Source organism: Notechis scutatus, chromosome 2, assembly GCF_049901735.1.
Source record: "Notechis scutatus isolate UNSWTSFEM ecotype Mainland chromosome 2, rNotScu1.2, whole genome shotgun sequence".
In the NCBI taxonomy this organism is placed as follows: Eukaryota; Metazoa; Chordata; class Lepidosauria; order Squamata; family Elapidae; genus Notechis; species Notechis scutatus.
Window position 1 is genome coordinate 169,397,951 of NC_142010.1, and position 11,671 is coordinate 169,409,621.

At 43.4% G+C, this 11,671-nt stretch overlaps 1 protein-coding gene across 1 annotated transcript; it reads right to left on the reverse strand.

Moving 5' to 3' along the window:
* Positions 1 to 319: 319 nt before the first annotated feature.
* Positions 320 to 4,982, reverse strand: SPINK2 (serine peptidase inhibitor Kazal type 2). The gene is made up of 4 exons (XM_087957346.1): positions 4,737 to 4,982; positions 4,372 to 4,412; positions 1,465 to 1,574; positions 320 to 486 (listed from the first exon to the last, which is right to left on the reverse strand). The coding sequence occupies exons 1-4, from the start codon at positions 4,774 to 4,776 to the stop codon at positions 438 to 440; spliced, it is 240 nt and encodes a 79-aa protein (XP_087813472.1). The 5' UTR covers positions 4,777 to 4,982; the 3' UTR covers positions 320 to 437.
* Positions 4,983 to 11,671: the final 6,689 nt, after the last annotated feature.

An 11,671-nucleotide genomic window follows, 5' to 3' on the forward strand; every position in this document is an offset into this window, starting at 1 on the left:
TTAGTTCCATTTCTGATCAGAGGAGTAAATTCTCCTTGCTAGAAAGTACATTTGGTTCCACAAGTTGATTTCCTCAGTCTGAGAAAACATAAAGGAGCATTTCTTGGCTTCATCCCTTAGTTGGAGGCCAAGAGTTGCCGAGTTCTACATATCCAAGTTGAATTAAGCCTGGTCTGAGGGATCGTACGGTACTTATACCTTCTGTTGTTTGAGAATGATTTCTTTAAAAAATGAGGGTTAAATCTAAAAACAAAAACCCACCATAAAATTAAAAAAAAAGTTCTTTCAACAAAAGATTTGAAGTAAGCAAGATGCAGAAGCTGGATAAAAGCATGTAAGCTTGCATTTATTTAAACAGTTTTAAAGGCACATTTAAAGTATGGTTTCAACTTCTCAGCAGAATTTGGGTTTTCTTTTTCTGTTTCTTGAACCTCTTCTCATGAACAGGTACTCTTATAGGCAATTTGTATATCCTTGTCCTTGTCTCTGTAAGGGAAAAATCAAACACATTGTTAGGTTATGCTAGCATGTATTGGAGTAGGTACTGTAAAGAAGTACTACTGTAGTTATCTCTTTTCTTTCATTGCTATCAGGAGATTAATAGGCTTTTCATAGGAGATAAAACTAGCTTTGCAATCAAATTTTGATATATTCTTTATGTTCCTCCAGAAAGCAAAAAATAGGCAATTGTTTTCCTTTCCTCCCCAAATTAGATTTGTATTTCTTAAAAGTGCTTTATGTTAGATGCTTTCATAATCGTTTCTGTGATTACATTGCTCAATCAGTTCAAAAATTATGCAGCAGAAAGATTGTGAGGGTTTCTAAGGAGAAAACTGAGAACATATTCAGTTGGATAATTTTCACATAGGACCAGAGAATTCTGAGTGGGAATGTGGAGACAGAATAAATTTGCTAAGTGGGATCAACAATCTATGGAAACACTATTGCCTGATATTAGAATTGCAAATTGGATTGGAAATTGATATAAATTACCTAATAATTTATAGTGATCCTACTATCAATGACCTGTTTGATCTACACTGTAAAAACACAAATCTTCATTTGTGAAGATTGCATTGTTTGAATATCCCCCCCACAAAAGTCAAACATTATTAAAATGTAAAGACCCCTGTAAGAAAGAAAGAAAGAAAACAAAAGAATGGCTATTTCCAGGAGTATCTAACTATCTAGTATCTAAATATCTAACTCTTGGAAATAGCCAATATTGTATACTATCGAGAAATAACTGGTTTTGCAATTTTGTGACTCTCTCCTGTCTATGAATGTCGGTCAGATGTTACATTCTTCCAGAGTGGAAGAATCATTGACTTCCCAATAGGTTTTCAGAGGGGCTGAGAGATAGGAAGTTGAAATGAAGTGAGTGCTTAAGCACAGGTGCCCCAATCGAATCTTATAAAGCTCATGCCACCTTACATAAATAATTATCTTCTAGTTTCAAATTACCTGTTTGTCATACAAAGCATACATTCATTTGCATATGTTTCTCCATCAGTTCCGCAAACTGGATTAAAATTCCTTGGGCATCCAGGCAGGGCATACAAGTTACACTGGGGCTGGAAATAGACAGATATAGCACTTAGACTTAGGCATACATATACATACATACATACATACATACATGCATACACACACACACACACACACACACACACACACATATATATATATATATATATATATATATATATATATATATATATATATATATATATATGGTATTCAGCTTTGTTCGGTATTTTCCCACGTCATTGTAGTTGTGCTTTTAAAGTTGTAGCAACATTTCGGCAGAATCTCATCTGCCATCATCAGGCTTCTGTATTGTGTTCGTCTGTGAGTCAGACTTTTAAAGACCTTTTAAAACCTTTTAAAGACCTTTTAAAACCTTTTAAAGACCTTTTAAAGACCTGTAAAAGTCTGACTCACAGACGAACACAATACAGAAGCCTGATGATGGCAGATGAGATTCTGCCGAAACGTTGCTACAACTTTAAAAGCACAACTACAATGACGTGGGAAAATACCCGAACAAAGCTGAATACCATACATGTAAGTACCCGCGAAAACGTAAGAAAACAAATATCAGACCTCTACGGGGAGGAAATAAACAGCCAGACCAAAACCTATGAGAAGCTAGAAGTTAAAAGAGCAGGAATACTATGTGACCTCAAATTCCTACGCAGCTGCAGAGACAACAATGCAACACCAACCTGCTTCAAATTAACATTTCATCACAGCACAGCAGCTACTAAACGTATCCTGAAAAGAACTGAAATGGCTCTACTCAGGAACGAGCTCCACAGAAAGAGATTCCAATTGGATCAGTTAAACAAAGATTTGCTAGCATTACACCTGGAATTGAGCAGCAAAATCCACCCTCTACTTTGGGACAAGATAAAACAACTTACAACTTGAAGAGCTGAAACTGAAACCACTTACAAAAATGACAAACTCTTGAAGAAACTAAAGAAATTAGAACATGATAAGAAAGCCCCCAACAACTCACAACACCTGAAACAATGAGTATATAACGTTTCCAACAGAGAACTCACCAAAACAGAAACAGAGGTCCTAACCAAAGGATTCAATTATGCTATAGCACCCAAAAAAATCCCCACAGAATCCATCATATGTGCAGTAGAATCCAGCCTAACTAAATTAAATACAGATGAAGCTAATAGAATAAGACACCAAGTTACTAACATCCTATGCACGAGCAAACCACCCAAAAGCAACTTGCACAAAGAACTAAAAGTGCTGCAAGCCCTAAAAAAGGATAGGGTCTTGATGTGATGCCTGTGTAGTATCTTACTGATTTTGTCTGTAGTACCTCTTATGTAGGGCAGGACAGCTGTTCCATAGGTCTGTTCGTCTTCTAAGTCTCCATTATGTCTCAGTGTGTTTTTGTGGATCAGGCCTGTGATTTTGCTTTTGTGGAAGCCGTTGGCTGTTAGTACTTTAGTCAGGGTGCATAGTTCAGTCTTTATGTGTGTCTTGTCTGCCAGGCGTTTGGTTCTGGCAATTAGTGTTTTGGCCACAGAGTTTATCTATGCTGGGTGGTGGTGAGATTGGGCATTGAGGTAGCGGTTGGTGTGTGTTTTCTTCTGGTATATGGTGTGTCTAGTGTGCTATCTGTTTTTTTGTAGATTAATACAACTAGGAATGGTAGTTGTTTGTTTGTTTCCGTTTCCATGGTGAATTTGATTTTGGGGTGTATGCTGTTTTCCTAACACACCTAAACAGCACACACAGACACACAGACATCCTAAGAAACCCCAAAGATAAAATTGACCTGGAAAACCAAGGCATATATGAAGTTCCCTGCGCATCATGCCCTGCCACATACATTGGACAGACCAATAGAAGAATAAGTTATTAATGAAGAACTATATTAGAAAGTTATTAAGAGTGATAAAATTCCTTTAGGAGTGTAAGAACTTAAACTGAGCAGCAACTTCCTCTCCATTATACAATTCCCTACCCTTTGGATATGGAGATCAAATTCTTCCTTTTTACATTTGTTTATTGTAGTTCAGTGACTTCCAAATGGTTACCTTTCAACATCAAATGATTTTTTTTCATTTGATGTTGAAAAAAATAAGAGAGGAAAAAAGGAGGAAACTAGAAAGTCCAAACTTTCAACCCAGTCTCTTCTTTCTAAACAAAAACATGGTTGGTAATGCAAGCCTAAGTCTAATATTTATATGGAATACTGTATCTACAGCTAAGCATAGTGAAAACATACCATATATTTGCCCTTTATGAGAAACTATAATTTTCTAACCCATTAATCTTTGCAGCAAAAATGCACAACTCCATATGACAATTAAAACTGAGGATTGGAGTGGGGAGGGCTAGCATTTATTTTCAAAGGACGAAAGATGTTGCCTAAAGTCCTTTTTATTTCTGCTAGGATTTAGTCTCCAAATTGTGTGTTTTTTTTTCTGTGCAGCTAACATACCCCAGAAACATTATGGTTCATGTTTACTCTCTGAGGTCTATAGCTTGAAACTCACAAGCGCCAACATCATCTGTGGGCATACAGTAAACAGTTTTTTTCCTTTCTCCGCTGAAGAGCGGTCCAGCAGTTTACAGGAACTTCCTAATTATGGGACACGACTTTCTGGTCCAAAAGAGGGAAGCTTCTCATCTGAGTTCTGATTTCTATTTTGAGTCCCTGATAGCTCCGAGCACAAAAAGCCTGTCCCGTTGCCATCCAGGGAGCCCTGGATGCAGGGTGAAAAAAGAGCCAGCAACCCTACTTTGAAATGAACTTTTTCATGAACTTTGCAAATTACAAAGTAAGCCTGGGACGAGAAGAGCTTGCTTACTCCTTGGATTCTCAACACTCACCTCTGTGCTACTTGTCGCAAGAGAAATCAGCAACAGGAGTCCTCGGATGGAGAGAGAAAAAGGATGGAGAGGTTACTAGGGGAGACCAAAGTCTCGCACAAATAATTGCCACGATTACCGTACCACCCTCCCTCTCAAACTCGGTACTCTCTCGGGGCTGCCAACTGACCCACTCATGGAGAGCACTGCCAAGGATTTCCCCTGCGTCCTCGGACAGCGACCCGATGCGTAGGAAAGCATCGCAGGAGGCGGGAAGGGATTAACGTTTCAACCGCGGCCGGGTTTGCTGGAAGCAGAGCAGCTGGAAAAAGCCGGCCACCCGCTTCCCGCGCCTGAGCCGGGGAGGGAGAGACGCGCGGCGGTACCTGCCAGCGCCCATAGCAGCCGCACCATCACCTTCTTCATGATGGGAGGGAGAAAAACAAACGCCTGGCGAGAAGCGCTCGCCGCTCCAGTTATAGCGTGCGCTGGGAGAGGCCACGCCCCCTGCCGTCGGCACAACGACGGTTCCGCCCACCTGCTCGTCCGAGCGCCCTTGCCGCCTCCGCCTCTTCTGTGCGCGTGCGCAGTGAGTTAGTTGGGGGGGTGCCTAGAGCCGGTGGTTCGATGCGCTGTAGAGTTGCAAGAGTAGAGTAGAGTAGAATAGAGTAGAGTAGAGTAGAGTAGAAATAGAATAGAATAGAATAGAATAGAATAGAATAGAATCGAGTAGAGTAGAGTAGAGTAGAATAGAATTGAAATAGAATAGAATAGAAATAGAGTAGAGTAGAGTAGAGTAGAGTAGAGTAGAGTAGAGTAGAGTAGAGTAGAATAAAGTTGGAAGGGACCTTGGAGGTCTTCTAGTCCAGCCCTCTGCCCAAGCTGAAGAACCTATACTATTTCAGATAAGTGACTGTCTAGACTCTTCTTTAAAACCTCCAGTGATGGAGCATCCACAATTTCTGGAGGCAAGCTGTTCTACTGGTTAATTGTCCTCACTGTTAGGAAATTTCTTCTTAATTCTAGGTTGCTTCTCTCTTTGATTAGTTTCCAACCATTGTTTCTTTTTCTTGCCCTCTGGTGCTTTGGAGAATAATTTGACCCCCTCTTCTTTGTGACAGCTCCTCAAATACTGGACTACTGCTATCATGTCACCCCTAATTCTTCTTTTCTTTAGACTAGCCAAACCCAAATCCTGCAACAGTTCTTCATATGTTTTAGTCTCCAGACCTTTGATCATCTTAGTTGGTCTTCTCTGAACTTTCTCCAAAGTCTCAACATCTTTTTTGTTCTGTGGTATGGTGACCAAAATTGGTTGTAGTTTTTCCAGGTGTGGTCTTACTAGGGTTTTATAAAGTGGTACTGGAGAGAGATTGGAGTACCATTTGTCAGAAATGGTGTAGGGTCTCCCACTTGGGTGGAGGGTTGGACTAGATGACCTATAAGGTCCCTTCCAACTCTGATTATCTGTTATCTGTTAAAGTCCCGATGATTCCAGCAGCGTATGGCTATACAAATGGCTATACAAGTTCAAACCAGGTTGATCGAATGTTGAAATAGTGGAGTTTTTTTTTTCAAAAGCAGCTACCAAACCCTCGTGTTCCTGTGTTGCAAATGAGTGGGTGGGGGAATGCCAGCTTTGCATCCTGCAAAATAGAAAACCGGCTGGTGAGGTTTTCACTACAGGTAGGCCTCAACTTATGACCACAATTGAGCCCAACATTTCTGTTGTTAAGTGAGAAATATATTAAGTGAGTTTTCCCCCATTTGATGGCTTTTGTCACCACATTTGTTAAGTGAACCACTGCAGTTCTTCAATAAATAACATGGTTGTTAAATGAACCTTGTTTCCCCGTTGACTTTGCTTGTCAGAAGGACACAAAAGGGGATCACTTGAACATGGGACCCTGCAACCGTCAGAGGTGCGAATCAGTTGACAAACATCTGAGTGGAAATCACGTGACCATGCGGATGCAGCAAAGGTCCTAAGTCACTTTTTTCAGTGCTGTTGTGACTTCAACCGGTCGCTAAATGAGCTGTTGTAAGTCGGGGACTACCTGTATAGTTTTCAAGGGACATGGAAGAACTCAGAGTCTAAGCCCGTGATGGCGAACCTATGGCATGCATGCCACAGGTGGCACGCAGAGCCATTTGTGCCAGCACGTGAGCCACAGGCAAACTTACCTCACTGCGCATGCGCGTGCCTCCGGAAATACAGGAAGTGACAAATGGGACTATTTTTCGGCCTGCAGAGGCCTTCCTCAAGCCTCTGGGAGGCTGAAAAAGGCCTCAAACGGGCCAAAAATCAGCTGTGAGGAGCAGTGCAAGTAAGGGAGCAGCATGGTGGGGGGGAATTGTGCACGCATGCTCAGGAGGCGTGGGGACCCCTGCATGCGTTGCCTTCTGGGTGCTGGGACGCGAGGGCAGAAGCGCAAGCGCGCACACAATTTTTGGCACAGGAGCCCAAAAAGGTTAGACCCAAAACTGGTCTAAGCTAAGGCTGGGTTTGCATAATCCTGCAAGGCTTAACGCAACTCAGTTTTCTGCAGTTGCACCACATGGAATGGTAATTGCTGAATGGTCAGATTCATAGTAGATCAAAATGGGTTGATCAGTTGGATTGGTGATGCAGACTTGGAAGGATAGTATGGACTGGCTGCTCCAGCGGCTCAGAAATGGCAGCCACTTTGATCTTTATAGTCTGCAAACGAGGTATCTAATCTGCTGCTTAGGCTGTGTCTGGATTCCATATGGCATTTCTTTAAAGGCATAGAAAAGTTGGTTAATAAATTTCAGTTTACATTTCGTTGGTTTGTGACATCAACTGCCAGTAGGAAAAAAATCACAGGAGATCTAAGAAACTTTAGTAAACTGTGCAAGTTTCATTATTTTGTGTTATTATTTATTATTTCATTACTTTAGTGGCTGTGCAAGTTTCATTATTTTGGTACATTTTGGAGGTGGGGCAGGAGAATGAAAAAGTCATTCCTGATCAATAGGAAATATATTGTTTACACTTGTCCAAGATCCAAGTTCAGCACTTATCTAGGTGATAAAATGACCAAGTTTAATTTCCATTAAAAGGACCAAGGTTAATTTCCATTATGGGGTTACTTATTCATTCCGGAGCCCAACCCCTCAGAAGAATTTCTTGCAGACAGTTTATTTCTTTGGGCCATTAATCCCACCAAATTTCATAGAATCAAGACTGGGGAGTGTAGAAAGTTAGCATCAATCCCTCTCCTAGAAGAATGAAATATTCCAGGAAATATGAAAAAGGCAGAATGTTATACCTTCCTGGATGAGAAAAGGAGAAACATGCTCTTGGAAAGCGACCTCCACTTTTGTTAATAACCCCAGAAAGACAAAAGACATCTTATCTACAGCACAAAAGACCTTCAGCTCCAGGGCGATGGGATTAAGACATGGCCCTCAGGACATGATAGGATTAGCCCTCTACTCATCTCACCACATGGTACCTTGGAAAATTACATCACCCAACAAGATTCAACCAAGCTTGGGACTCAAGACAACCTACAAAGTTACCCCTGCATGGCCCCATGGGAGTCCGACAACCAATCAGGATACATTGCTTGCCACAAAAACAGGAAGCAAGTTCAAAGCCCAACAGAGGTTATGAATCTCTCTCCCTCTTCTCACCCATGTGTTCCATTTTACCCAGGACCTCAAAACCATGTGGTCCTGTCCTCCATTAAACCATCTTTCCAAATAGCCTCCATGTTTTCAGCGTCTTTCTCCCCACTTGGAACTGAACCCAGATGGACATTTCTTCCAACAAGGGGATCCTGGAGGTTTCTATTCCAACCTCTTGCCCTAGAGGGTTTGTCATCCTGCATATGGTTCATAATAAATACCTACGTGCATTCTCACCTTTGCTTAATTTGGCTAATTTAAAAGTTGCAATCCAACAAAAGGGAAATCCCACTGATTTCAAAAACAGACTTGACTATCCCAACAAATTCACAAGTGAAGTGATGGAGAATCAGTGGCTGCTGAATGACAGTACCCAAATGTTGGCCAAGGTTGGTGAGACTGCCGGGAATTATAGTTATCCAGCTTATGAAAGGTCACCAATCTCATGCCCGCTAAAGCACTTGCTTCAAATATATGCAAAAATCATGGGCAGCTATTGTCGTCCACTGGTACATAAAGTAAAAGACACAGGAAAGCAATTGTACTATCTTGAGAAAGAACCTCAGAGAAGCAAAGAAACAATTCACAAGAGCAATTATTTACAATAACAGTATGCAATTAAACATGGCTTAGGTAATAAGCAGGTAATAAGCACCTACTGTTGGACAGGAAACAATGCAAGCCTAAATAATTCAAATTGGACTTCCGTGTAAATTCTTGTTTAATTTTATGCTACAATCTCCTTTTGTTATTCCTTTGTTAAAGGATTAAAGCTTTCAAAACTGCAGAATATCCTGGGAGTTTGAAATGTTCTTGCCCTAGTTACTAATTTTTAAGCTTGGGTTTCTTTGTTATTTTATTTCATTTTCCTCACTTGTCCATAGCCCAGCCAAGGAAACGTGGAAACAAACAAGTTTCCTTGATACAGGTTTAATGAAGACCGAGGTCCGGCACGAATGAGTCCTTAGTAGTTGCAAAGTCAGCGCTGGGAGATACTGCCTACCAGCGCTGTAAATAACCATAACCATGCCCACGGCCCAGCCCCGCCAGCATCCATCATCTCTCAGTCTTCCTCCTGGTTTCTGGCTGCTTCGCAATCAGTGCTAGTCAGCTGTTGTTTGGAGAAGGTACGCAGCCTCTTTGTGATCAGTGCCAGTGTGCCAGTAGGGAAGAGTAAGGAACCAGGGCACCATCCAGCCAGGCAGCCCGCCATTCACTGGACCCATGCTGTTCCTGCAACCGTTTCTGCCTTCCCCCCATCCCCCCCCAGGTTTGGCAGTGGAGCCAGGGCTGGACATTTGGCCACTCGATGACCCAGCTGGTTATACTGAAAACAGCGGATCATCTGCCACCTGGTTCCTCCTGGTAGGATCACAACTGGAGCAGCACGGGGATCTCTGGTTGCCCTCTCCACCAAACCCCGAGGCCTGTTACCCATATCTCCCCTGCCACGCCATGGTGAAATGCTATCTCCATGTAATCTACCAACAGACTAATTGGGCGGATCTTCTGCTGTTTGCGGAGGTGGCATATAACAATGCAGTGCATAGCAGCACCGGGTTCACCCTGTTCTGGGTGGTCAATGGATTAGATTTCATACCTATTCCTGAGTAACCGCAAGATCCCTTCTCTCCTTGCCAACTTGATGAGTGGATGGGTACCACACAAAGCGTATGGAGCGCGGTGAAGGCAGCCCTAACCAAAGCCCCTGAGGCATACAACGCCCAGGCATACAAAAACCTGGCTCCTCACAAACCATTCCAGATGGGAAGTAAAGTGTATCTCTCAACCAAATATCTCCAGTTGAAAATACCCTGTAAGAAAAACTAGGCCCAAAGTTCCTTGGTCCTTTTTACCCATTGTAAGGGCAATAAATCCAGTCACAGTGGAACTAAAGTTGCCTCAAATGTTAGGACATATTCACCCTGTCTTCCATAGCAGTTTGCTCAAGCCAGTAGAGGATACTCACATTAGGACCCCACCACGGCCGCCTGGACCCGCTAGCGGGGATCACTATGAGATAGATCGCATACTAGATTCCTGGGTCCACAGGAGCCAAATACAAATACCTTGTGCGATGAAAAGGGTCCCCTTTGACAGACGCCACTGGGTGGCAGAGAAAAACATGCGGGCTGCTCAGTTGATCCACAGATTCCATAAGGCCTATCCCCGTAAACCAGGGGGAAGGGCTGGGACCCAGGAACCCATGGTTCACCACAATTAACATATGTCTATTTACTGTCTTCCAGGTGCGGCCCTGGTAGGGGGAGCCGCCTGTCAAGCCCTCACCGGGTTGCCAAACCTGGGGGAGGGAGGCAGAAACGGCGGCAGGAACAGCGTGGGTCCGGTGGATGGTGGGCTGCCTGGCTGGGTGGCGCCCCGGTTCCTTACGAAGTGAGGCTGCCTGCTCATGTGATGACGGCTGCCTGCTCTTCTCTTCTCTGGCTGGCGCTGATTGAGAAGTGGCTGTGCGCCTTCTCCAAAGTGGTCACCGCTTCACCTCTGGGAGCAGAATGTTCTTCAGGACAGGGGCAACAGCAGATAAGACTCTTCCTGGACCCCACCCGTTAAAAACTTTTAGCTCACAGGATCTGCAGTGTATTTTCCCTGCTTGACTGGGTAGGGAAACAAACTGGTGCCCGATGCAATTCATGCAGCAAATGTGCTACTGTCTAGGTGCCCAAGATTTTCCTGGCTTTTCAGAAGTTGTAAAAACATGGCTCTGTGTCCTTGCTTGTGGTTCCTAGTAGTTAAGTCCCCAGGCTAGAAAGTGGTTGTTCAAATCCTGCCTTAGCCATGAAAGCCAGCTAGGTCAGAGGGTTCTCAATCCCCAGGCCGCAGCCCACTACAGGGCCATGAGGCATTCAGAACCAGGCCACCAAAGCATGCACACACGTCTCCACTTTGCCTGTACTCTCCATTTGTGCAAATGGAGCTGCGTCTGCCGCTTGTGCCAAACCATACCCTCTCCCCGTCCCCTCTGAGCTGGGTGACCTTTGGCCAGTCACTCTCTCTCAACCCAACTCACCTCACAGGATTTTTGTTGTGGGGAAAATAAGAGGAGGAAGATGTGTGTGGTATGTTTGCTGCCTGGAGTTATTTGTAAAAATAGTAACGGTGAGATATAAACAAATAAATAAAATAGCTCCCTGAAAGCCCTCCCCCCCCCCTTTCATTAACTTTTAACATTGAATTATAATCATCCTCACCATATATATGTGTGTGTGTGTGTGTGTGTGTGTGTGTGTGTGTGTGTTTTATTACTTTTTTTGCAATTTTGTGTTTTATTACTTTTTTTCCATATCACCCAGAGACCCTCTGTGAGGGAAATAGACAGTTTTCAAAAATAGACAGACAGACAGATGATACCCTGTTTCTCCAACAATACGGCCTCCCCCAATAGGAAGTCCCAGCATGTTTTATGGGCATGAAATGAAATTAAGCCCCTCCCCCCAAACTAAGGCCTATATTAAAACATGCGAAATGGTGGGAAATGGTGGGGGGCTTGCCGTTAGGAAGTACTTTTGTTGCACACCTGGATATGGTGCTGCCTGCGTTGACAAAGTGCCCCACCAACGCCGAGGTCAACATCCAAGCCGTCGCCGCCCGCCCACCCAAAGATGCAAGGGGGGGCGGAATTAAGTCACCCCCGAAAAGACGCCCTAGC

Excerpts from the sequence above, each read along its gene's own strand:
- SPINK2 (XM_087957346.1), bottom strand. The coding sequence starts at position 4,776 with ATGAAGAAGGTGATGGTGCGGCTGCTATGGGCGCTGGCAG. Across the intron at positions 4,413-4,736 it reads GCTGCTATGGGCGCTGGCAG|GACTCCTGTTGCTGATTTCT; the intron begins GTACCGCCGCGC and ends TCTCCATCCGAG. Across the intron at positions 487-1,464 it reads ATGCTTTGTATGACAAACAG|AGACAAGGACAAGGATATAC; the intron begins GTAATTTGAAAC and ends TTTCCCTTACAG.